Consider the following 26,836-nt stretch of genomic DNA (forward strand, 5'->3'; position numbering starts at 1 on the left):
AGAAACAACAACAACACAGAAAACCCCAAACCAAAAAACAACAATCTAGCCAGCTTACTTATTTGTGTTTCGGGAGATGAAGTGAGAACCATATCAGCATAGATATCAGACTAATGGTCAGCATAATGTTTTATTGAAAGGGAAACGAAGTTAAGATGAGAAGGATGCAGAGTATGTTTACGTTCTGCCTCCTTCCAAAAAAGATTTGAGTCCATTGCAAAGGGAGTGGCTATTTTTAAGTAATACAGTCACCATGGAGGCAGGGTGAGTCATTCTCAATTAAAATGCTGAATCTGCCACGCTGACGGGAAGACTCATATTGAGTCATCAATGCTCCATCTCCCTTGGGCGGTCCTGGAGAAATTCTCTTCTCTCAACGTCTCCATGTTCAATATTGCATGAGGACATCAATATTGACTGGCTTTGCTCTCTTGGTTTGGATTGTGAAGACTGCTCCATTCTGCCTCTGATAATTCACTTCCCAGCATCACAGCTGCATTTGGGCAGCTGGCACCAGGGGATGACAATGCCTTAGTATAGAGGGATGGGATAATGGGTCAGTCTTTCTGTAGGTGAGAATAATGCAGGAAAAGTAATATTACCAGGCGAAGCAAATAATGCTTTAGATTTTGTTTTCACATTAAAAAATATGGTACACAATTGCGATTGTGAAGGAACTAAAGGTAAATACCTCGTGTAGCAGTCAGGACTGAATGTAGATATCACTCTAGAAGGGACTAATTGTAAGGAGTAATGTGTGTACAAAATCCCTGGGAAGTCTAGGGGTGTGGGCTCTAGACTGGCTTCTAGAAATGGCTCCCAGGATTCTGCCGAACTGACCCACCAGGGGAGCTATCACCTCTGAGGCCACCACGAGGGCCACTGATGTCCAGAACCCACTGCTGAGGCTGTGTTTCTGGAATTGGGAAGCTGTCTGGACACCAGGAGGCTGGAGAATGGACTCCAAAAGGCTGAAACCGCTGTTCATGTCTCATGTCTCTATTGCATAGCTCGCCAATGACGACGCTCAGTCGAAAGAAGCAGGACCCTTTCCAAGTCTCATGCAAGTACATCTAATTGGTCAAACTTAACTTGCTTCTAGAATTAAGAATTGCTAGTTGGGAGGGAGTTTGGGAAATGCAGTTTGTAGCTGTCCAGCCTCTGGTAAGGCCCAGAGAACGATGCTGACCCAGCCAGCCCACACTCTTCACACCCAGGGTGTAGTGGCTTACTCACCTCCCTGGCAACGACCGGCAGCAACAGCAGAGATCATGGTCTCACTTGTGCTGAGTGCTCCCTCTGTGGCACGTGCTGCGCTGACCCCTTAACATCCGTCACTGCCACCCCCTCGCCATTACTATGCTCCTTTCACAGTGGAGTGAGCTGGGGCCTACAGAGATTGGGTAATTTGTGCAAATTTATGCTGGAGGAAGAAGAGGAGCCACGCTCTGAACTCCACCTGCCTGATCGCCACCACTCCTGGACCACGTCCTGTCATCACTGCTCTACCACCTGCCATCGCTCTAAGTCCAAAGCCTCTTTCTCACTCTCTTTCAAATGTCAGCAAGGCCAGGCTCCGGGCCAGTTCACAGGCTCCTGACAAGTCTCCTGCAGCTTTTCTCTGGCTCCTGCTCTTCACTGGGTATTGTAACTTTGCAACTATCTCAGCAGTTTCACTGCTTGGAGGGAGCTTTCTCTACCTACCTGTCCTCCCACTGGAGAGAGAATTGCTTTACTCATCCCAGGGAAGGTCTGAAATTACTTTCTGCTACATCCACATCTACCTTTATTTCATCTCTCTCCATCTGAAGTAGAGAAGATGAAGGCGAGACCAGGCTTTCGGAATTCTCTGAGTCTCAGCAAAATGTAATTACTATATATATATTTTTCTTTTCCTAATCACAGGAGACTTCTCTGAACAACCTAGTTACTGATTCTACGGCTCCCTCACTTCCTCCTTCCAACTGCTCTTTGAAGCTTGGCCTTGGCGGGGAAGTTATTTTGCTTCCAATTGCTTGAGCGGCCGCATTAATGAGGTTGATGACAGCCAGATCCTGCCATGCTTCTTAAAAGACTTGTCATTTCCTACCCCAAACATTTTGGAACACATGTGAATGGAATGACCAAGGGATGTGGTCATTCTTTGTGTACTTGCATCTGCCACTGCAAACCATCTCCTCAGAGTACCCTCATCACATGAGGTGTCACCTCTTCGCCCCTGGTTCCTGCCCTCTCTCCTCTCTCCACATCTGGGTTTATTCAGCAACCATCACACGGTAAGCCATCACTGGGACCCATTCTTATCATTTATTCACTCAAACATGTTTCTGAATGCATGCCAGGTCCTAGGCACATGCTAAGTGCTAGGAAGAGTAGGTAAACAGTCAAGCTTCTTGTCTTCCCAGAAGCTTCTAATCCAGTTGCTTACACAAGTAATCTACTCACAACATAATTTGGGGGAGAATATGTTTTTACTTCAAACTAGGTTCCTACTTCGATAACGTGACCAGGGAAGGCTTCTCAGAGGAGGTGACATTTACAACGAAGGAAAAGCAGGAGCCACCATGCAAGATGAGAAGGGGAAGATCATTTAAGGCAGCAAGCACAGCATGGAGGTGGGAAAATAAACATGTGGTGTGTTTCATAGTCTGCAAGGAGGTCAATGGGTGGGAGCCCACCAGCTCGAGGGAGGATAGTGCTCAATATCAATAAGGCCAGGCCTTACAGGGCCTTTTAAGTCAAGGTGAAGAGTCTGGATTGTACGCTTAGTGTGATGGGAAAGAGTTGAAGGATTCTAAGCAGGGGAAAGATGTGATCTGATGGATACTTAAAAGACAATTTTCTCTGCGGCGTGGGACGGGACGGGGATGGAAGATGATACCCAACAGTGGAAGCAGCCAGGCCACTGAGATTGTCCTCTGCCATGGGGAGATGACAGAGGCCTGGACTAGGTGGGGAAGGTGGAGTGAAAGGGGTGGGGTGAGGCCGGACAAGATTGCCAATAGATGAGATCGGAGTGGTGGCAGAGCAGAGATGTCTGTGATGACTTTGGGTTTTCAGAATCAAGGAATCCTGACACCAGCATGGCAGCAATCTTTTCTGCCCATGGGATTTAGTGGGCTTGCTGACTTAATAATATACTCTGGCAACCTGTCTTCTCTACATTTCTGGCTATATTCTTGTTACTCCATCCACATCCCAGTGGACAGAACTTTCAGGCTGCATAATCACCTGCCTAAAGCCTAGAGCCCGAGATGCCTCTTGGCTCTGACAGTGTGGGAAAATGGCTAAGCGCGTAGCCGCCAGGGCCAGACAGCCTGGTGTGAATCCTGGCTATTTCCCTTGACTAATGGTGCAATCTCACCTGGCTTCTCCAGGTTTAGCCCATAGAGTGGCTGGGAGAATTGGAAGAGCTACTGCAGGTAAAGTCCTCAGAGCAGCACATGGCATAGAGGCTCAGAGTTAGCTCATATTAGTGTACGTCAGAGGGATCAGGTGCTTTTGATCTGCCTTCCTTCTACACCCACCTTTACAGCAGGGTTTAGTGCTTTGAGGCATCCCCAAAATAGATCTAATAATCCCATAGTGGGTTAACAAGAAAAAATGATTTTGCTAAGTATTTCATAGGGACATGGGGGAAGGGGATTTCCTCTAAGGTGTACAACATTTCATTTCAAAACCCATTTGAAAATCTGGTCTCTTCTCTCCCTCCCTGGGCACTTGCTGCATATCTACCCCTCCCCCTTCCTTCTTGCAGTTTTCCTGGCCACTGGACCTGGATTCTCCCTCTCACCTCACCCTTAGTTTTTTCAGGGAAACCATAATTGGTTTTGCTGATAGTGTGTGTACGTGGGGGGTGAAAAGAAAAGAAAAAAAAACGGCTAAACCTTTCTGGGCTAAGATTTTATCTTAAGAGTTAGTAAAAAGAATAGAAAATAAACCCAAGGAAAATAGAAGGAAAGAAATAATAAGGATGAGACCAGAAATTTAGGGAAATAGAGAACAAAGAGATAAGTAGGAAGATCAATAATGAAACATTCTAGAAAATACCTAACCAGTATGCCTCAAAACTGTCATAGTTATGGAAAATAAAGAAACTGGGAAGTTGTCATAAACCAAGGACACTAGGGAGACACGATGACTGAAAGCAATATGGTATTCTGACTGGCACATCAAAAAAGGCAAGCAGAAGTCCAGTACAGTGGAGCAAGTAGCTTCAGGTAGAACTGATGCCAAGATCAGTACTAATGGCAAGTGAGAAACAAAAATTTTGTTAATTGTCCTGAGGTCTTGAAATAATTGATATCCTTATCCATCTGGCTTATTTCCTTGCAAGACCAAAGCATTCCAAGGGCTAGTGCAGGGTCTGAGAAAACCGATGTAGTTGAAGGATATAAGGCCTTCAACTATAGCTTTGAGCCCTTGCTTTGCTTCTGACTTCAAGGGATATTGGGGTGTTTGGGCAACAGTTTGGTAGGATCTATCTACTTGCTCTGTGTCAGTGGACTTCGAAGGTCACAGAATGTCAGGTTCGATGTTAAGACCATTATCTGGGTATGTATCGAATATAACGGGGAAGGCAAAAGTATAACAGGGCAGACACAACTTGGTTATGAATAGAAAACTTCTCTGGAACTTTAAGAAGTAGTTCCTCTGTTGAGCATTTAATATTACAATTCCACTTGCAGAGTAAGCCTCTCATTATTAAATTTGCAGGGGTGAAGTCCCATAGAGTAGGAAGAAATGTCTCTCATTCAAGTGCCCAAGGGTTATAGTTAAGGGCCGGGAGATAGGAAAAATACGTGGGTGATTTGAAAGATAGGAAGAGGTAGAGCAAAGAAGAGAGGTTTAATGTAGTAAGAGGAGCACCCTTACCTACCAGGAATTGATGAATGTGACCATCTATATTTGTTGAACTTGAGTGTTTAGGGTAAAACTCAGAGTATTGGGAGCTTTTTCCTTCTCCAGAGCACCTACATTGATCAGAATTGAGGGCTTTTCTTTGTCTTGGTTTTTCTAAAACTGGACATTCTTTTTTCCAGTGTCCCTTCTGTTTACACCGTCTATGCTGTCCTTGTCAAAAATGGTGGCTTGGGAAGTGGGTCACTTAAGCTGTTTGATCTGCAAGATCATAGTTTATTTTGGATTCTATCTCACTTTTATTCCAAACCCCTCTCAAAATGTTCTGACAGGTGTTTTAGTTCAGGCAAAGGTGCTATTGGTCACCCCAACAGAGTTTGTCCAAATGAATGCCAGTCTGGAGAGAACTGCAAACTCATTGGTCTCTAAGGCCGCTCCAACAACAGGCTTAAAGGGCCTGGGCCTGTGTTCCACCCTGTGATTCTGCTTCCTACGACAAACAACAGTTGTAGGCAGCACAATACAAAATAGAAGTTCAAAAGGGAGCCAACAAGGATGAAAAGGAATAGAATGATTCCACCAAGGATGCCTAACAAATGGGACCCAATAACAAAACCCGGGCACCAACTTTAGAATAAATAGCTGAGCAACTCAATGCGAAGACAGCAGAGTTCATATCCAGCATTGACATACCACAGACTTGACAAGCCACAAGCAGCAAGGTCCAAGGGGCCTCTGTGGGTACCTCCTCTGGTGGAAGGCTGGACATGCAGACCATATCTCCATGGAGTCTTCCAGGAAAACTGTGGAAATAAACGGAGACCACCCTAATAACTAACAGATTTTTAGAGCTTTCTAGAGCAAGGGAGATAGTCACTCTACTTGCATTGGGAAGACTCAAAGGCAGGCAGGGGAGTGGGAAAGCTTTATGGTAAAAGAATGAGAGGTTCAGGTGTGCTCTGGATGGAGGTTATAGGCAAGGAGAAGATGGAGGTTGGTTAAAGAAATGAGCATCAGATGTCATTGGTTTGGGGAGCATATTTGGCTTTCTCTGGTTGGTTGTGAGGTGGAAGCAGGTGAAAAAGTTGGGAAACTGGCAGTCATGGACCGTGTTCTAATTGTTCTGGGCAGATTGCTGGGGTTTTGGTTTGGCTTCTTGGGCTACTTGCTGCTGAGGGTGTGGGTTGGGGTTCTCATCGAGCCCTTGTCCATTGGTATAATCAGTCTATCAAGGTGAAGCTGTCATTGAGCAGTTAGATTCCATTTAATCACCATAACTATCTCCTCCAGGTCCCTCTTGTACAGACGAGGAAAAGCAAAGCTCAAGGGACTGTGAATAGTGTATCCAAGGCCATACAACTAGTGACAGCAAGCAAAATTCAGACCTACAAATGTTGGGCCTTTTTTTAAGGTCCAACTTGTAAAGACGATAAAATTATTCTGATGCTGCCCTATCTGTTAGAAACAGTAGGTACTCAAAATTTCTCATTGTATGAATGAATGGATGACAATAATTTTGGAACACTTCTTTTGAAATTGTCTCCACAGCCTGCATTTTAAAAAAATCCTTCAATGATGGCATGTCTTGATGGATTTAGATTTTGGAAACAAACATTTTTCCAAATTAAGACTGGCGAATAATGTGAGAGAACCTGCTGGCTCAAAGCCTGGTGTGTACATTCAGTAATGAGATGGATCTTGGGCTTTTTGCATATCCTGGATGTGATCTACAAAGCAGCTTTGAAGGCTTTTCCAAAAGAAAAGTTGTAAAAATAGTTGCATTTTGGGAATAAGTTCTCAACTTTTCCAAAGTTTGGAGGCCAATGCTTATTTTTTAAAAAAATAAGCTAACTCCTCATTATTTTTGCAATTTATCTTTCTGTGTAGTTTTACAGTTCTCAAATTGTCTACATCATTCAACAAATATTTGTTGAACATCTATTATGTGTTCAGTTTGTGCTTTGAACACGGATATGAAATATAGGTCTGTAAACCTGGAGCTCTAAGTGTAGTTAAGGAAGACGGAAAGTTAACAACTGAAATGCAATTGGATAAGTACCATGGCTGATAAATGGCAGGATGCCCTGGGAACATGCAGTAGGAATAGTGGCGAGTTGGTACATGTTAAATCACTGACCCCTGGTGGGGATGGGGTAGTGAGATAAGGGCCTGATTTTCAGCATTTGCTGGTTTCCATGGTGTAAATACTCCCCCCATTTCAAGCTACCAACATGATGCTACCTAAAAGGAAGTTGGATAGAGATGTGCAGCAGCACACCATTATATCCCATTCCACCTATACAGATACAATCGCTGCAAATAATGTCAAAAGCATAGATAATAGTAAAATATAGTAAAAACAATTGGGAAGTGATGAGTTCGAGCATTTGTTACTTTTGCTTTTAATACAGTTAACTTCATTATAAACTTATCTAATTTATTGTTAAAGAACAGCTACATTTACCTAAAAACCAGCTCACAAAATTACTGAACATTTAACAATCAGCTCTTGCAAGCAAGTAGGAACCAGTGCAAATGGGCTCTAGCAAGCCCCCGGACAAAAGCAATGTCTGGAATTACTGTAGATTCACCTAAAGGGAAGATGGTAAGGAAATTGAAGGCAGGGATCCTACCTTTTCATTTCTGTATCTCTGGCACCTAGCACTAGGTTGTTCAGTGGTCAACGTAAATCATTAATGCAAATTTAAAAAATTAGCCCCTACTATATTCTGGGCACTATTCTAGGAGCTTGGGGGTGGGTATGGCAGTAAAAACCAAGCCCCTGCCTTTAGAGAGTTTACATTCATGTGTGTGTGTGTGTGTGTGTGTGTGATGACAAATGCCTGTCATGTAAGGCGGCGGGAAGTAGGGTTAAAACTTCTGTAGTGCAAAGGAGAAAAGGAGTGAGAATTGCTTTTCATAAGGGTTGTGAGACGTTTAAAGGTTGAATGAAATGTCCTAGAATCTGGAAAACACGGTCTAAGGAAGGCTGAAGCGTAGACTCCGCGCCAATCTCACCATTTCAACAGGACTGGGACACAGGGTAACTTAAGAAATTTTTTCTTTCGAGAACCCCACGCAGTTGGCCTTCACTTTCCTCAGCCTTTCCGCACAAGTGCAAAGTCAGGTCCGTCTCAGAAAGCCCAAGGATTAACCTGACCAATCAGAGGCAGCGAGGCGGGGCTCACGTTCAGTACCCGCCGGAGCCCGCTGCGCATGCTCCAATTCGTCAGTTTCGGATACACTTTCTGGGGCACTTTGCGCATGTGCGAGAACGAGACGCAGAAATTTGTCCCTGGGTGTTGCCGTACCGTCCGGGCGGCGAGTGGCGTCCGGGTTTTCTTGTGTGTGTGTGCGTCCTGGTGTCCACTGTTCTAACGCCACCGTTGCCACCGCCAGTATGAACCCGGAGAGTTTCGCGGCCGGTGAGAGGCTGGTGTCGCCGGCCTACGTGCGGCAGGGCTGTGAGGCCCGCCGCACGCACGAGCACCTCATCCGGCTGCTTCTGGAGCAGGTATCGAGGGGTCGGGCGGCTGCCTGCCGCCGAGCCCCCGGCTCCGCTGCGCCCCGGTGACTTGCCGCGCCCAGCTTCACCCGCTTCCGTGTGCCGGCCGAGAGCTGTCCCCACGGCCTGTCGCTGCCGGCAGGCACTACGCCGACTGGCTGCGCTCAGCGCCTTCTCCACCTCGCCGCGCCCGCAAAACCTGAGCGTGTATTGGGGCGTGTGTGGGGTCGAGATCTTGAGTCCCGTCGTGTGTAACTTGGGGATGCGGAATGGAGCGGAAGTCCCAGTTGGTTTACCTTTTTTTTTGTTTGCGGAAAGGGCAAAGTTCGCACCTCCCACCTTTCACTCTTCCCGAGAACTCGGGGAACACGTGCTCATAAATCACGGTACACAGACCAAGCGCTGCCTCGGAACATCACCGGGCACGGCATTTCCGAATTTTAATTTCACTGAAGTTTGGCAACCTGCCGCTTTCGCAGTCTGGTTTGAAGAATCTCCGTGGAAGATAAGGTTTAATTGGCTTTCAGTGACCTTAACTTAGTACACCTTTAAATCGGAGTAAATCTCATCGCATTCATTCATTCATTCATTCATTCATTCCCTCTCGAATCTGTAGATAATTGTAGTGGAACATAAACCTTCTTCCTGGTTGAGGTTTCTTCATAGTGCTGAATTTCTGTCTGAGTTTTAGACAGCAAGGAGCAGGGCAAACTAACACACTAAAAGGGTTTAAAATGCATCGAGGTGCATTCTAAGGAACGACGAAGCCATCTTAAATATAATTAAATTATAACTCAATATAATTATATGTGTTTTTTGTTTTAAGGGCAAATGTCCAGAGGATGGTTGGGATGAAAGTACACTTGAACTCTTTCTACATGAACTGGCGATCATGGATAGCAACAATTTCCTGGGCAACTGTGGTGTGGGAGAAAGGGAAGGGAGAGTGGCTTCGGCTTTAGTTGCTCGGCGTCATTACAGGTATATATTTTTCAAATAGCATATGAAAACATTTCTTTCCCTGCTTTTTTTTTTTTTTTTTTGCTACAAACAATGGTGGCAGTATTCATCATATTAGATTATAAAATGTCTGTTTGGAACCTATTTCTTCCCTATTCAAATGAGCATGTAAACTTAAGATGCAACAATTTAATCTGAGTAGGTGCTTTTCAAGACAGCAGGGTAAAAGTTCTTGACAGGTTCAGTGTAGTTAACAATACTAGCTATATGTTCTTTTAAGAACAATTAACATAATAAACCTATTATTTGTATGATTTTAAAATATCTTAAGGTTTTTTTTTATGATTTTCCATGTTTCTTTTCTATAGTTGCAAGTTTTTTTAGAGAATGATATATAGATAGAAGTATAAATCATTGTTTATCTGCATCTAAACTGAATCCCATTTTATAAGCACCTTGCTTTGTTGCAATAGATGTAGGAAAGGGTATATTAAATTTAATATTAGATTATTAAGTTACTCTTAGATATTTTCAAAAAGCTTTTAATCAATTCTGATAATCATTTAATTGTCAGTGATTTAAAATATAATCATTTCTCGATTCTCCTACCTTTCTGTGAAATATAGGTAAACTCTAAAATGAAAACTCCTGTCTTCCATGATTTAAAATTTTACTGAAGTTTGACAACCCCTAGGTTTAACAGTCTGGTTTGAATAATCTTAGTGGAAAAAAAGTTCCATGATGACATTTTCTATCCCATAGTTGAATTTTATTTCAATCCAAACCACCAAACTTCTAGTTGAATCAAAAGGTTCAAACTTCAAGTTATAAAATAAATAAGTCATGGGATGTAATGTATAGCATGTTGCCTATAATTAATAATACTGTTTTGTATATTTGAAAGTTCTAAGAGAGTAGATCTTAAAAGTTCTTGTCACAAGAAAGAAAAATTTGTTACTGTGTGTGATGATGGACGGGAACTAGACTTGTGGCGATCATTTTACAATATATACAAATATTGAATCATTATTTTGTATACCTGAAACTAATAGGATGTTATATGTCAATTATATGTGTCAGTTAAAAGAAAAACCCTATTGCAGTTAAAACTAATGATAATGAATGTATAACTTGGGTGAAAAAGTCATGTTAAAAATGGGCTGATAACAGGTATTATCTGTAAAAAATGCTTTGTACATGAGGTTTCAGTGGTAATGAAGTGTGGCACTAGTGTTTTGTGATAATTCCAGGATGCAGAATTTCTGATCTATTTAAATATAAATTACAAATAGATTTTTGATTTTGAAGAATATTCAGAGGTCTTTTTAAACAGTGTATAACATCTAATTTAAAATGAGTGGATTAGCACATGCATTTTTCAAAGCATGGATTAAGGCAATATTTGAAATATCAACTCATCCCCATTGGAACTTAGTCCCCTACTCTGGTTAGGGGAAAAGGAAAGAAAGAAGAGAATTTAATGCTGCAGATATTTTGCTTTTCTACTGTTGCACAACAAACCTCAAAAACGTAGTGGCTTGAAATAATCATGTATCATCTCCTAGTTCTGTGGGTGAACTGGGCTCAGAAGGCTGATGATTGCTTTGGGTTTCGCATGTAGTTGCAGTCAGATGGTGGCTGAGTGTTTAGTCATCTGAAGGTTCAACTGGGCAGTTGATCCAAGTTGGTGCACTTAGGTTGCTGGGAGCTCAGTTGCCCTCTCCATGTGGCTTTGGCTTTTTCCCAGGAGGGCATGTGGATTACAAGAGGGAGTCCTCAAGAACAAGCCCTTCAAGAGCCTGGGTAGGAAACTTTAAGGCTTCTGATGCTCTAACTCAGAAATTCCAGATCATCACTTCTGCTACTTTCTTTCTGGCCCAGCAAGTCTCTAAGGCCTGACCAGATTCAAGTGGAGGGAATTAGACTCCATCTCTTGGTGTGGCAGTACCATATGGGTATAGGGAGAAAAGGAATTAATGGTGGCCAGCTTTGGAGACTAGATACGAGAGCAAAATTGATGAATTTGTTTCAACTTAATTGGATATTTTCATATTATTAATAGTTTATGAAATATATCTACAATAGTCAAGTATTGCTCCTGGTACTTTTTTTTTTTTTTTTGGTTGTTGCATTTGTATACTTATACAGTGGATTACTTAGAACACTGAATATTTTTGTCCAGTTGTTGGCCCATCTTTTGCTTAGGTTCATTCATGGAATTGGACGATCAGGTGATATTTCTGCTGTGCAACCAAAAGCTGCAGGTTCTAGCCTTTTGAACAAAATTACCAATTCTTTGGTCCTGGACATCATAAAGATGGCTGGTATGTACTGTGTTAATCGTAATACCTTTGGCTGACCAGCCACACATGCCTTTGCCTATTTTCTTTTATTAATATCTCTTTCAAAAAGGATACAAATGATTTTTGAGAAGACATATCTGTCTGTCTGTCTGTCTGTCTGTCTGTCTATCTATCTATCTATCTATCTATCTATCTATCTATCTATCTATCTAAAGCCTAAGCGACCGTTGCAACCGAACGGACGACTGAACAGGCTGCATGGGGTGACCAGGCCGGCAGGGGCATTAATGAGGGGTGACCAAACAACTGAACAGCAGGCTGCGTGGGGCGACCAGGCCGGCAGGGGCGTTAATGAGGGGTGACCAAACAACTGAACAGCAGGCTGCGTGGGGCGACCAGGCCGGCAGGGATGGGGGGCAGTTGGGGGTGATCAGGCCTGTAGGCAGAGGCTGTTAGGGGTGATCAGGCTGGCAGGGGGGCAGGTGAGCGGTTAGGAGCTAGCGGTCCAGGATTGTGAGAGGGATGTCCCGGATTGGAAAGGGTGCAGGCTGGGCTGAAGGGATCCTCCCGCCCCCCCCCCCCCCCGTGCATGAATTTCTTGCACCTGGCCTCTAGTATCTTACCTAATAATAGACAAACATGTAAATTGACTGTACCTTCGCTACACCTATAGCCAATCAGAGTGACTATGCAAATTAACCCCAAAAAAGATGATGGTTAATTTGCATACATAGACACCCTGTGTCCATACATCCGCTCCTGCACCAGGAGCCCCTGCGATCGGTGGCAGGGAGCTGGGTGTACGCTCCTGCCCAAGAGGCTTTCGGCCTGGGAAGGCCTGGGCAGGGGCGGAGCCGGTGATCAGAGGGAGCTGGAGGGCCCCTGCCCAGGCCTAAGGCTTCGGCCAGAGGCTTTAGGCCTGGGCAGGGCCCAGCCCAGGATTGGTGTGATCTATAGAGGAAACACCTTTTCTGACTGCACATTGGCTAAGCTTCCTGTATGCCACTGGTAATATTCTTAGTAACTTGGGTAATAAGAATTCAAAAAGGTGATCTAGGGTTTTTCCACCACACTTCTGGAGAAAAAAAATGAAGGTCCGCTGCTGGAGGGGCTAAGAAATATCATATCCTGCCCTAGCCGGTTTGACTCAGTGGATAGAGCCTCGGCCTGCCGACAGCAGGGTCTGGGTTCGATTCTGATCAAGGGCAAGTACCTAGGTTGCAGGCACCTCTCTGGCCGGGCGCCAGATCAGGGCTCATGCAGGAAGCAACCAATGAAAGTGTTCCTCTCACTTTGATGTTTCTCTCTGTCTTTCCCTTTCTCTTCCACATTCTCTAAAAGTCAATGGAAACATATCCTCAGGTGAGGATAAAAAAGAAAGAAAGAAAGAAAGAAATGCATATCCTATGAAAGACACATCTTGAAAATGCCTAAAGAAAGTTGTCATTTTTTCTTGGTGAAGGGACTGGAGTCCGTGTTAATGAAAACACCTTGGTGACTGTGGTGACTGGCAGTGGCTGAAGCAGCGGGGTGATGGGGCTGGTGCCTTCCCCTGATCAGCCCGGTTGCCTCCCACAAAGGGAGGCCAGACTGTGGCTTAGGTCCGCTTCCCGTGGGGAGCGGGCCTAAGCCATCAGTAGAACATCCCCTGAGGGCTCCCAGTATGTGAGAGGGGGCAGGCTGGGCTGAGGGACCCCCTCACCCCCAATGCACGAATTTCGTGCACCGGGCCCCTAGTGTATATATAAAAGGCTAAACGACCGTTCGACTGGCTGGTAGGTATGACATGCACTGACCACTAGGGGGCAGACACTCACCGCAGGAGCTGCCGAGCTGTGGTGACTTGGCAGCAGCGATTCTCGGGTGATGCACCCCAGAACCAGAGAGGAGGGAGCCCAATTCCCCACAGGGCCATGCGATTCCACCTTTGGCCGTGGGTTATGTTGTTGGGGCACTGTCGGCCCTGAATCTGGTTTACTGCCAAGCTGTGGTGACTTGGCAGTGGAGGTTCTCGGGTGACACACTCTGGAACCAGAGAGGAGGGGGCCGTGTGATTCCACCTTCGGCCGTGGGTTATGTTGTTGGGGCACTGTTGGCCCTGAATCTGGTTTACTGCACACTTGTGTTTGCGTTCCACACCCTGTATGATAGCAACTTTACAGAGTGCCCTCTTGTACTCCGGGACCCCTTGAGGGATGCCAGAGATCCAGTTTTGGCCCGATCCCGGCAGGCCAGGCCAAGGGACTCCACCTGCCGGAGGGACCCTGCTCACTCTGCAGATGCCCTTTGAGCAGCGGCGCCACCCCAGGTGCGGCTGGCCAGGGTGGGACCACGGGAGATTGGCTCCAGGGCTTGTCCGGCTCATCTCACCCAGTCCCACCCTGCTGGCCACCTTCTAATTAATTTCCTTTCAATGTGCACAAATCCGTGCACCAGGTCTGTAGTGTATATATAAAAACCTTTAGAATAAGATAGAAAATCAGATCATAAGCATGAAGGATGAAATTGGCAGTGAGCTTCCTGAGAGTGAGTACAGAAGCAGCAGCATTAAATCTACAACTCTTATTATTTGCTAGAAGTATATCATTCCCTCAAGAAGAAAGCTGGTTTTTCAATGGAATTGAAACTAATTTCTGTTTTACTTCTTATTCCTAGGTGTCCATTCAGTGACCAATTGCTTTGTAGTGCCTATGGCAACTGGTATGAGTCTAACTCTGTGTTTCTTGACATTACGACACAAAAGACCAAAGGCAAAGTATATTATATGGCCACGAATAGACCAGAAGTCCTGCTTTAAATCCATGATCACTGCAGGTAAAAGAAGAGACGTGTTGTATATAATGTATTCAGTATCACAGGTAGACATTTCAAACTTTTTATGTAAAGATATATAAATGAAAAGAAACTAAACCTATTTTTATTGTGATAAAATATACATAAAATTACCATTTTAACCATTTTAAAATGTACAGTTCCACAACATTAAGTACATTCACATTGTTGCGCAACTATAATCACCATTTATCTGCAGAACTTTTTCATCCTTTTAAACTGAAATTCTGCCCATTGAACAGTAACTGCCCCTTCCCGCTGCTCCCAGTTCCTAACAATCATCATTCTCATTTCTGTCTCTATGAATTTAACTACTCTAGAGTATTTTCCCTTTGTGCCTGGCTTATTTTACTTGTGTCTTTAAGCTTTAATCCATGGTATACTACGTGTCAGAATTTCTTTCCTTTTTAAAGACTGACTGACATTCCATTCTGTGTGTGTGTGTGTGTGTGTGTGTGTGTGTGTGTGTGTGTATGTATGTGTGTATGTGTATGTGTATGCTTGTGCATGTGCGTGCATGTGTGTGTCAAATCGAATTTGAGAATTTAACGTTATTTTTGAATGACTCAGTCTGTTGTGTGAAATGAACAGTATTGGGTTTTAATTTAACTGCATAAATAATCCTAAAGAAACTCATGTATGCCGAAACCGGTCTGCGGACTGAAGGGTCCCTGGTTGGATTCCGGTCAAGGGCATTTACATTGGTTGCGGGCACATCCCTGGTGGGGGTGTGCAGGAGGCAGCTGGTCAATGTTTCTCTCTCATCGATGTTTCTAGCTCTCTATCCCTCTCCCTTCCTCTCTGTAAAAAAATCAATAAAATATATTAAAATAAAAAAAGAAACTCATGTAAAAGGATTTGTAATAAGGACATATAGCAGAAATTGATAGACTTTAAAGAATACACTGATTTATTTTAAATGGTATAAAGTTATCAAGTCTGTTAATTTACATCCTATTAACTAAAGAATTGATAACCACATTCTTGGAATTTGGAAAAGATTGCCTTATTGAAAACTATTTTCCAAAAGATGTTGGCCTACGATTTACAGTTTATTCTTTTTCAAGATAGCCCCAATTCTTAGGAAGCAAGATAGTTGTATTAGTAAAAAAACACCTAAACTTGTATTTTAATTGCTTGAAAACAAAATAGGGTTGGGTCTAGAGAATTTGAGAAACAGTAAAAATGAGCTGTCTTCAGGAAGTTACTTATTTAAGTAAAGTTCGTATATTTGTTTTAATAGCTATGAAGGTATGGATTTAAAAAACCTGGATACCTCTGAACCACGTATTTGAAATGATGATTTTATAGTGACCAAGGTTTGATATTTCTGTAGCTAAAATGCAGACAACTTGGTGTGGATTCTAAAACTCAAAAGAAAACAACTTGCTCTTAACTGCTCTAACTTCCTGTGTGACCTTGGGGAAACCACTTAATCTTCCTGAACTTTGGTTCCCTTATCTTTGAAATGAGTGAGTTGAGCTAAATGATTTCTAAATCCTTTAGGCTTTTAAATCCATGAATCTAGCCTGCTGCTAGATTTGGTATTTGGGAAGACTGAAAATGAGACTGCATAATAACTTTATGTGCAAAATTTCCCAGGTTTATTTTCTATCCAATTTCTGAGACTTAAACCTTTAGGTTTTACTTTTTCCCTAGGTTTTGCTTGGTTAGGAATTTACTAGTATCACAGAGGAAATCTATAATAATAAAAGGGCAATATGCTAATTAGACCGGACATCTTCCAGACATCATTCTGGACATCCTTCTTGACAAAGCCAGGGCTAGAGGGAAGCCAGGGTCCCGGGTGCCTGCGGGTGGCCGTAGGAGGGAAGCAGCCCGGGTCCCGGGTGCCTGCTGGCGGCTGGAGGAAGGAAGCAGCCCAGGGCCCGGGTCCCAGGTGCTGGAGGGAAGCCAGTGCTGTAGGGAAGCTGGTGCCGGTAGCCGGGGGAAGGAAGGCCTACTCTTGCACGAATTTTCGTGCATCAGGCCTCTAGTAGTTATATAAGTGCTTTGTACATTATTTAGTGTATATGTTGCTTATACAACTTTTTAAGTTTATGGATACCTAAATATTTACCATATAAGGTTACATAGTTATTATTTGGGGGGATCTTTGATCACATGCTAGTTAGCTGTACTAATTCAATTGAAAACAGTTTTTAAAAAAATAGGTTTTTATTGATTTTAGAGAGAGGAAAGGAGAGGGAGAGAGAGACACATCAAATGAGAGAGAAACATCAGTTAGCTGCCTCCTGCACGCCCCTCCACCTGGGATTGAGCCTGCAACCCAGGCATGTGCCCTGACTGGGAATAGAACTGGTGACCTCTTGGTGCATGGGACGACGCTTAACTAACTGAGCCACAACAGCCAGGACAAAAACCAATTTTTATATTTAGGTTATAGAAGGCTCTTGTAAACCATCTTCTTTCTTTATTGATGGTTTTGCTATCTAGAAAAATGAAATGAGTCAGTGATCCCTAGGCTACTAAAATACCTTTTTCTTTAGAGGTAAAACATTAAGTTGATGATTGTGATTTGTTTCAATACTTGAGTTATTATTTTTATTCATATCTGAAATGAAGTGATCTTTAAAATAAAACTTAAGCATTGCCAGAGAATGTGTAGATTTATTTTTCTGTGGACTAGTGATCATTTTTGTCATCATTGGCTGTTACTACTTTTATAGGTGTATATTTAACATATGTTTTCCTTACTTCCCAGAATTAGTCTTTTTTGTCATATCAAAGTGCTAAATAGATTTGTGGTCCTAATTGTGGTCTAGTGGTCATGCACATTATTTTGACCTGCCTTTGACTCATTCCAGTGTTGAGCCAGGTCTTTATTGCTAGAGGAGGGTTCATCGACCAAAATAAGTATTTAGAGTTCTTGTGTAGAATAGTGCTACTTCCTAGAGTTTAAGGGTCTTCTCTTATTTTAGTTTACACTAATATTTTGATTTCTGATTTGGTTGGTTAGGTTTTGAGCCCGTGGTGATAGAGAACGTTTTAGAAGGTGATGAGCTGCGCACAGACCTGAAAGCAGTAGAAGCTAAAATCCAGGAACTTGGGTCTGATAATGTGCTGTGTGTTCATTCTACTACATCCTGTTTTGCTCCAAGGGTACCTGACAGGTAAATGATTTGTGAATATTGTCCTTTAGGTATTCATCAGTCTTTTATGTATTTATTTATTTTAAATATATTGTTTATTGATTTCCGAGAGTAAGGGAGAGGGAGGGAGAGAGAGAAACATCAATGATGAGAAAGAATCATTGATCGGCTGCCTCCTGCCCGCCCCCACTGGGGACTGAGCCCGCAACCTGGGCATGTGCCCTTGACCGGAACCGAACCTGGGACCCTTCAGTCCTCAGGCCGACACTTTATCCACTGAGCCAAACCGGCTAGGATTTCATCAGTCTTGTAAATAAAGTATATATACACTAATTTTCAAAGATGCTTAAGTAACATTTGGCAGTAAATAGGTGAATGGACTGTTCCAAGAGAATTGATTGACCTTGCTGAGAAACAGCATAATCTCTTGAGAAAATAAAAATTTAATATAGAAGAAGAAAAAGCAACTGGTACCAAGTGGAGATTCCTTTGTCACCCAAGTAGATGCAGAGCATCTGTTTTCTTGCTCTTTTTTCTGTTTCTAATTTCTTGGCATCTTTTTCCTCATTCTGTAATAGAAGTTTCTAAACAAAATAGTGAGTTTACTTGTTTTCATTGTTATCTCCACTCCTTTGATCTAACAGTTCTCCTCTGTAGGAACTATCAGTAGTAACAGAAAATTTTAGAATTATTTGTTGCCCTTTGAATATTTTTTAATTGGGAGATTAATCCAGATGTACACTTGAGTATATACAGTGGTTGCCTTTGCATTCTGAGAAAAATGCAAATGTTTAAGAAAATAAAAGCAAAGGGGAAAAAAGCAAATGTTTACTTTTCTAAAGGATGGCCACAAATTTTTAATTTGAAAATGTAATATGCTTAGGTATAGGAATACAGATTTCTAGTTTTGATAGCAAGTCTTTGTTTCATTTTAACATTTTGAATAGAAATGCTAGTAATTTGTTAAAATTTTGACTTTGTACTATTTTTGTAGCACCAAGTTATACTTTGGTTTCCATGGTACCACATAATTTGGCAGTAATGAATGCATATTGGCTTTTACTATCTTATATGTGGACTTTAAGAGACAATTTTAAAACCATGCTCATGAAAATTTGCCTTGCTCTAACCATGAGTCTGTGAATTTTAAGATTATATTGCAAATAAAACAAGAATTAATAATAATATAAGAATAAACTGTTTCATGTACTCACAATTGTAAACCTAGTTTTGCCCGCCTTGTATTGTATATGCTTTATTTATTACTTACCAATCATATTTTAAATTTACATTGAAATATTAAGCATCTCTCTTCTTTCTTCATTGATGGTTTTGCTATCTAGAGAAATTTTAATGTGATAGAAATAAATCACATTTCCAAAAACAGCATATGGATATTTGTTAGTTAGATTATTTATCCTTGAGGATAGTATTGTTTCTGTGTCATCTGGACTAGCTCTTTTTGGATGTTTACTATATGCCTTATGCAGTATTAAGTATTTTACATGTATGAAGTTTTTTATCAGTAAAATTCTCATATACCACTTTTTAATGGTAATATATGGTGAGTGTTTCTTACAAGAGTGAACTTTAGGAAAGTGGTGATACATCGTTATTAGTAATATGTTTGAATTTCTGATTTTATTAAATTTAAAATATTTGATGTCTTTACATTAAGCTTAATTCTTTTGTAGTCTTAATTTGGATGGGTAGATACTGTCTTTATTAGTTCATTAATTGGACAGAGAGCATTGTGGGGCCGGACCCCGGACTGGGACGGGGAACCAGGGGTGGGTGGTGGTGGACGCAGCCCCTTTTCCAGGGAGGCCGAGGGCCGGCTCCCTCTTTGGGGCTGGCGGCCAACCTCCTGCGCCCCGTCCCTCCCACTGTTCCTTCCCCCAGCTGGCAGGCCCCGATCAGCCTGGCCCCAATTGGCCCTGATCGCCGGCCAGGCCTGGGGACCTCACCCATGCACAGATTTTGTGCACTGGGCCTCTAGTTATTAGGTGTACAGGTTAATAATGCATATTTTGTAATCAAAGAAAACACGATAATTTCAAGAGAAACATCAAAAGTGCTTTATTCAAAGTAATGTCCATTGCTAGCTACACATTTCCCCCATCTTTAGGTAATTTGTGGATATCTGTCCCAATAGAACTTTTCTTGTTTTGAGGCAAACCATTCAGAGACCCAATTTTCCACTTCATCGTGCATTTTGAAGTGCTGCTCAGAAAGTGCGTGTGCCATTGATCGGAACAAGTGGTAATCTGAAGGAGCAAGGACTGGTGAATACAGTGGGTGGGTTAACACTTCCCAGGCAAGATCTTTTAACGTGTCTAACTGGTTTTGAAGTGTGTGATGGTGCATCATCATGAAGCAAATTTACTTTGCCGTGTCTTCTGGCACATTCTGGTCATTTCACGATCAAAGCGTGGTTCAAATTGATTATTTGTTGTTGGTAGCGATCAGTATTAACGGTTTCACCTGGTTTTAAAAGCTCATAATACACCACACCCTCCTGATCCCACCAAACCCAGAACATTGTCTTCTTTCTGAAGCAATTTGGCCTTGCAGTCGATTTTGATGGTTGGCCTGGATCAACCCATGATTTTGTGCATTTGGATTCTCAAAATGAATCCACTTTTCATCGCATTCACAATTTGATGCAAAAAAGACTTTCTTTCGTGCCATTGAAGCAACATTTTACTGATGACTTTTTGGTTTTCCATTTGTCTTTCGTTCAGTTGATGTGGCACCCATTTTCTTTAAAATCTTTCCCAGTGCTTGTAAATGGTTGGGAATTGTTTGCTGAGCAACGTTTAATCTTTCTGCAAGTTGTTTTTGAGTTTGACAAGCATCTTCATCCAATAATGCTTGTAATGTTGGTCTTCAAACTTTTTCAGTTGACCTTGACGCTCTTTGTCTTTCACATCGAAATCATCACCTTTAAAGCATTTAAACCAGCATTCACAAGTATCTTGAGATGGAGCATGTTCACCCGAAGTATACAATAACTTTCAGCAGCACTTTTCTTCAAAATAAAGTAATGAATTAAAACTTCCTACAAATGCTCTTATTTTGGCACGAAATTAGACATTTTTAAGCCTAAAAATATCTATGATGTTAACACCTTCAGCAAATTTGACATGAAATTTTGAAGTTTGCTGTCAATACAACAAAATAGCATACATATCCAATTGCATATATATCAACATATGTGTAACTCCATCTATTGAAAAAAATCCGCATTATTAACTGGTACACCTAGTATATGCTAAAATACTGCTGTAGAAATTTCAGTTTTGTCATCTTTTCCTCATGTGCATTAACAATAACTATTATATTAATTTTCACACTGTAATTTATAAAAGCATAATATGAATGTGTCTTTCTATTGAATATTTATGTTTGTAGATTAGAAGAACTGGCTCTGATTTGTGCTTCTTATGGTGTTCCACATATAGTCAACAATGCTTATGGATTGCAGTCTTCAAAGTGTATGCACCTCATTCAGCAGGTAAGAGAGTTTTAAAAATATGTCAAGAAAAAAATGGATTTTAACATATATGATTAATCTTTTGTTTTTCTTGCAATCTAATATTGTAAAAACAGTTATCTAGCACCCTCTATTTTATGGAGCATTAATGATTTGCATACAATATTCATTCAGTAAGAGTCATTTTCGGTAGTATGGTGGTAATTGTACTAATAGCTTTGATCTGAACCAACATAGAAATACTTCAGGAGCTTAGTTTTTAACTTTCTGAGTTATTCTCATTTTTCTAATATACTGGATTATGGTATTTTAAAAACGATATTGATTTAATATTAATATTTAAGGAAATCACTTTACCTTATTATATTAGACTGGAAATGACTTTATTTATAAACATTCTATTATACTAGTGACCCAGTGCATGAAATTCATGCACCGGGGAAGGGGGGGTGTCCCCTTAGCCTAGCCTGCACCCTCTCCAATTGGGGACCCCTTGAGGGATGTCCGACTGCTGTGTTGGCCCGATCCCTGACAGTCGGACATCTCTCTTGCAATCTGGGACTGCTGGCTCCTAACCTCTCAGCTGCCTGCCTGCCTGATCGCCTCTAACTGCCTATGCCTCCCTGCCTGATTGGCCCTAACCCCTCTGCCTGCCTGCCTGATCACCCTTAGCCTCTCTGCCTGCCTGTCTGATCGCCCCTAACTGCCTCTGCCTGCCTGCCTGGTCGTCCATAACTGCCCTCCACTGCCGGCCTGATCTCGCCCTCAACTGCCCTCCCCTGCCGGCCTGGTTGTCCCCAATTGCCCTCTCCTGCCAGCCTGATCTTGCCCCCAACTGCCCTCTCCTATTGGCCTGATTGCCCCTAACGGCCTCTGCCTTGGCCCCCACCACCATGGCTTTGTCTGGAAGGAAGTTGGACATCCAGAAGATGTCCGGTTGACCTGGTCTAATTAGCATATTACCCTTTTAGTAGTATAGATAGATTACATAGGATAGGATTGCTTACATGCGGAGGGGCGGGGGAGCCTTTTTCATCAGGAGGAGATGCTCTTGGTAGACAAAAATACATAATCCCTATATCTGGACTGATAGCCAGCCATATGCACTATACTGTCAAACCGGTCATTAAAAAATTGAACCACTTTCTTACACCTTACACCAAACAGCTGTTGCCCTTAAAACCCCTCCTCAGCCCCCACCTTAGGTTCTGCCTTCAAAGTTCACCCAGATTAGGTGCTGATTGGTCGGTTTCCATGCCAGTCAGCGTCAAAAGCTCCGCCTCCTAGGCAGCCATTGGCTCATCACAATTCACCCAGATTTGGTTCTGATTGGTCGGTTTCTATGCCAGTCAGCGTCTCCGGGCCTATTTCCAGGCCTGATCAGAGAGGCGGTGCTGATTAGCAGCCCCCACGGAGGCCCTGAGAGAGAGACGCTGCTGCTGGCGAAGCCCGGAGAGAAAGAGAGAGGCAACAGCTGATCAACAGCTGCCACGGAGGCTGTGGATCAGACCCTGCCTCTCTCTCCCCGGGCCTCTCTCCGGGCCTGATCTGCAGCCCCCTCGGCAATCAGTGCTGGGTTGCCGCGCCCGCTGCAGCGGCAGTCGGTGCTGGGTCACCACAGCAACCCAGTACTGACTGCAGGACTGACTTTTGATCAATCGAGCCTTTGGTTGTTTTGGATGTTACTGACCCTGGGTTCTTATATATTAGGATAACTGTCGAGTAAGCAAGTTTTTAAAAATTTTGACTTATCTTATTTTTATAAGCATCAACTACATCCCAATCATCTGTTTTAGATTCTTATTTTGAAAATATCCTTGCGTTTCCCACCCCATTCAAAATAAGAGTCGCAGCCATAGCCTGCGAGGCTTTGTATATTCAGGCCTCTGCAGCTCCTCTGCTTTCATTTCCTACTGCTCTCCTCTTACCCATTGTCTCACTGCACATGCCTTCTTTCCATTTCTCTGTCACATTACGTGTGTGCACACCACCAGGCTTTTGCTCTTGCTCATCCCTCTCACTGGATTGCTCTTCTAGAGAGTCACATGGCTTCTTACTTCACTTTTTATTTTATGTCAGTGAGACCTTCTTAGACACCTTATCTAAAATAACCCCTCCCTCTCCCTTGCTAGCATTTCTACCCCCCTTTTCCTGTTTTACCATTTTCAGTGATTTTTAAGGTGCACATTTTTTCACTTTATAACATCTCTGAAATTGGGATGTTTTACAATCATTGGTATCTTATAATGTTAATTGGCAGTTTTTTTCTTACCTAGTGGTATGTAAAATGTTGCTTCTTAAAATTGATGGCCTCTTGCTCTTTTTCTACATAGCACTTATTAATATTTAATAGGTTATTTTTTATTGTTAAGTTATTGACAGTAATTAAAATTAAGTTTTTGTTAGGGCAAGGACTTTGCTTTATTCATTGTTATGTCCTTAACTAGAGGCTCAATGCATGAAATTCATGCAAGAGTAGGCCTTCCTCCCCCAGCTTCCAGCACTGGCTTCCCTCTGGCACCTGGGACCCAGGCTTTTCTCTGGCCGCCGGCAGGCACCTGGGACCTGGGCTTCCCTCGCAGCCCTGGCTTCATCCAGAAGGTCGTCCAGAAGGACGTCTGGTCTAATTAGTATATTACGCTTTTATTATTATAGATAATTAGGACAGTACCTGGTACATAATTGACCCTCAATAACTAGTTACTAAAAAAAGGGAATTAATAAATGGAAGCATTATATTTACTTACAGTGATTAATTATTCATACTGTATTAGGATAGGGATAGATATTACCCCTGTATGGTATGACTTATATAATTTGTGTACATAATGATGTTAATAATCACATTTAGTTTTGAAATACATATGATTTAATGTCATGTGGACACAGGTTATTCACACATTATCTGTGGTCTTCTCCAACATGGTGGTGAATGCTCCTTAGCCCAGTAAATCTTATCTGATAATTTTTTTGTTTTTTATTAATATCATCTCTAATATAAATGTGGTTTATATGATAGTAATAGCCAATTTGCTAACTTCTTTACTCAAAGGTTGTACCAGTTAGGATATAATTGGCTGAAAGTAACAGAAATTCCCACTCAAATTAGCTTAACCAGTAAGAAAATAGATTTGTTTACGTGAGAATACACTGTAGGCACTGTATGTCAGTGTTTTGTAAGAGCTACCATTTCCTTGGAATCCTTTTCTATTATTCCTTAACTTTTTTTTTTTTTTTGATCCTCACCCAAGGATATGTTTTAAGTGATTTGAGAGTGAGAGAGAAACATTGATCTGTTGCCTCCTGTTCTCACCCTGACCGGGGATCAAAGCCACAACCCTGGTATGTGCCCTGACCAGGAATCGAACCTGCAACTCTGAGCCACATGTCCAGGGCTTATTCTTTAACTTTTTAAGGCTTCATCACAATTCTAAACTAGATTGTATCTACTTTGAATGGTAGCAGAGGAAGGTTTTATAATTCTCGATGCTGGAAATCTTAAAAATAATTTAATTTTAGTGATTTATTTTTATTCCACCTCCCTCATTTCCCCTTCTCTCCCCTTTTCCTTAATTTTTAGCAGCTTCAATTCTTTTAAAAGTCAAATACATCAGCATTACTAAAAGTTTAGAAAAGTGAGGAAGTAGAAGCTTATTCATAACCCTTTTACCTTAACAAATAATCATAGTAATCTATGTATCTATTTTTTTCTTATTTTATATACATTTATTGCTATTTATATAGTTAGTCATTGTGTACATTTAGGATTAACTTTTAAAAACAGTGAAAATATATTTAATTTTAAACTTAAACATAAACTTAGATGATCTCTACATGCCTATAAAGTTTTATAATGATAATTTTAATGGCTCCTTTACATTTACTGCAATGTTGTTTACTAACCTGGAAGTACTCTGTTTTGGTGCTCACACATATTTTTGAATACTAGAAATCTGGTGGCATATTCAAAGAGATTAAGACTAAAAGAAAATGAGCTTCAGGATATAATATAAAAGTTTCTCTCATAGTTGTGAATCAGGAATACCGTACTCTGTCATCACTTCTCTTCATTCATGAGATGGTTTTACTAAAATTTTAACCAGATAATAACACAATAAGATTGGTGAATAAATTTTAGCTATTTTTAAAACTTGTTGTGGATACTGTGTTAACTTCTAAAATTACCATTTACTCATGATAAAATAAAGCAGTACATAAATATTCCATTTTTCCCTAAAGTTCCCCTCAAAATAGTGGTGGTGGCACAGTTCCTTTATTTATTTTTAATTTTTTCTTACTGATTTCAGAGAGAAAGGGGGAGAGAGAGAGAGAAACATCAATGATGAGAGCGAATCATTGATTGGCTGCCTCCTGCACGCCCCCTACTGGGGATCGAGCCCACAACCTGGGCATGTGCCCTTGACCAGAATTGAACCCTGGACCCTTCAATCCGCAGGCCGATGCTCTATCCACTGAGCCACACCAGCTAGGGCATCACAGTTCCTTTAAATCAAATAAGTACTTGGATCTTGTTGAGTACTGGTTGCTGTTTCATGCCATTCTAAAAATAAAAATTAGTTAGCTTTAATTCTTCCCAATAGTTCTCGTTAGTAATATATACTATTTACTCATTACCCACCATGTGCCAGGCATCCTGTTAGACTTTTCAAGTTTGTTAGCTTAACCTAATAATTTAAGGTGTACTTATTGTTTTCATTCTACAAATGAAGAAGCAAACTCAGCTGGATTTAGTGACTTGCCCAAGATCCGAAGCTTTTATTTTGCTCTAAAAGACAAAGTACTAAAACTGCAAATACTTTCTTGGGAAGCATGTATTACAATAATGAGGCAACCAGTGAAGCAAGAGCTATAACTAAAATGTGTCAGGATTCTCTTTTTTTTAAGGGGCAGTGTCCCCAAATGACTTAATGCTGAGCATACAGAACATTCTGTATGCACAGGTAGTCCCCAGGAAGTTAGCTTTGCAGAACCTATGCTTATGATTATATATTGAACTGACTAATTTAGGATACTCAAGGAATACGGATGCTAAGACAACTTAATGGAGGGTGGGGGATATAGTAGAATTACAAAAATACATATAATTAATTCAGACATTTAGAGTCCGAGTGGATTTATAAAGATCCAAAGTGTAGGAAGCAGCAACTTTACATGTTAAGAATTTGAGAGAAGTAGGTCTTATACTACTTATTCACGGACCTAATTGTCAGTTCATTCAACAGATATTTACAGGGTTCCCACTGGCAACAGGATAGGTGCTAGGGATGCAGTAGTGAGTTCACAACAAAATCGCATCCTCATGGAGCAGAAGCAGACAGTAAACAATAAGTATGACAGTCTTGGTTAATGCCCTCATCTTTTGGGGGGTGGTGGTGTCAGTAGATGGAGTGATCCAGGATCCTCTCCTGGAATCAGGCAGTTGGGAATCTGCGTATGTGGAGGACCAACTTCAGTTATTCTCCGCACTCAGTACCCCTATTCCCCACATTGTTCAAGAGTCAGCGGTTAGTATTATTCACTGATGCTATCCCCAGAACCTAGAACAATGTTTGGGAAATGTTAAGTGCCCACATATTTGTTCTATGAATAAATGAGTAAATGGATGAACCAATAAATGGCAACTCTTTACTTCTTAGAACATACTTCTGTGTTTCCTATTCTATTTAATCGCTTCCATCCTTCAAATCTTTTTTCCTGCTCTTTGATAATGGAGCATGAGGTCTGTGTACCCTTCCTGGGATGAGGT

The 26,836-nt window shown here is 41.7% G+C and overlaps 1 protein-coding gene and 1 long non-coding RNA gene across 4 annotated transcripts in view; one reads left to right on the plus strand and one right to left on the minus strand.

Moving 5' to 3' along the window:
• Nucleotides 1-307: 307 nt before the first annotated feature.
• Nucleotides 308-7,983, minus strand: LOC307097440. The gene is made up of 3 exons (XR_013813350.1): nt 7,879-7,983; nt 5,554-5,663; nt 308-507 (listed from the first exon to the last, which is right to left on the minus strand). It is a non-coding gene; the product is annotated as an uncharacterized lncRNA (long non-coding RNA).
• A 151-nt stretch (nt 7,984-8,134) lies between these two features.
• The window catches only part of SEPSECS (Sep (O-phosphoserine) tRNA:Sec (selenocysteine) tRNA synthase), a 41,275-nt gene continuing 22,573 nt past the window's right edge, over nt 8,135-26,836 (plus strand). Inside the window, exons 1-6 of one of the 3 annotated variants that reach the window (XM_079770289.1) lie at nt 8,135-8,374; nt 9,192-9,346; nt 11,531-11,649; nt 14,284-14,442; nt 17,441-17,594; nt 20,988-21,090. In XM_079770289.1, coding sequence (XP_079626415.1) covers nt 8,261-8,374; nt 9,192-9,346; nt 11,531-11,649; nt 14,284-14,442; nt 17,441-17,594; nt 20,988-21,090 — 804 coding nt within the window. In that variant the 5' untranslated portion in view covers nt 8,135-8,260. Of the gene's footprint in view, nt 8,375-8,396; nt 8,876-9,191; nt 9,347-11,530; nt 11,650-14,283; nt 14,443-17,440; nt 17,595-20,987; nt 21,091-26,836 lie in introns of those variants that run through there. The other 2 variants (XM_079770291.1, XM_079770290.1) reach the window with 2 other exon arrangements.

Source organism: Cnephaeus nilssonii, assembly GCF_951640355.1.
Source record: "Cnephaeus nilssonii genome assembly, chromosome: 1".
NCBI lineage: Eukaryota > Metazoa > Chordata > Mammalia > Chiroptera > Vespertilionidae > Cnephaeus > Cnephaeus nilssonii.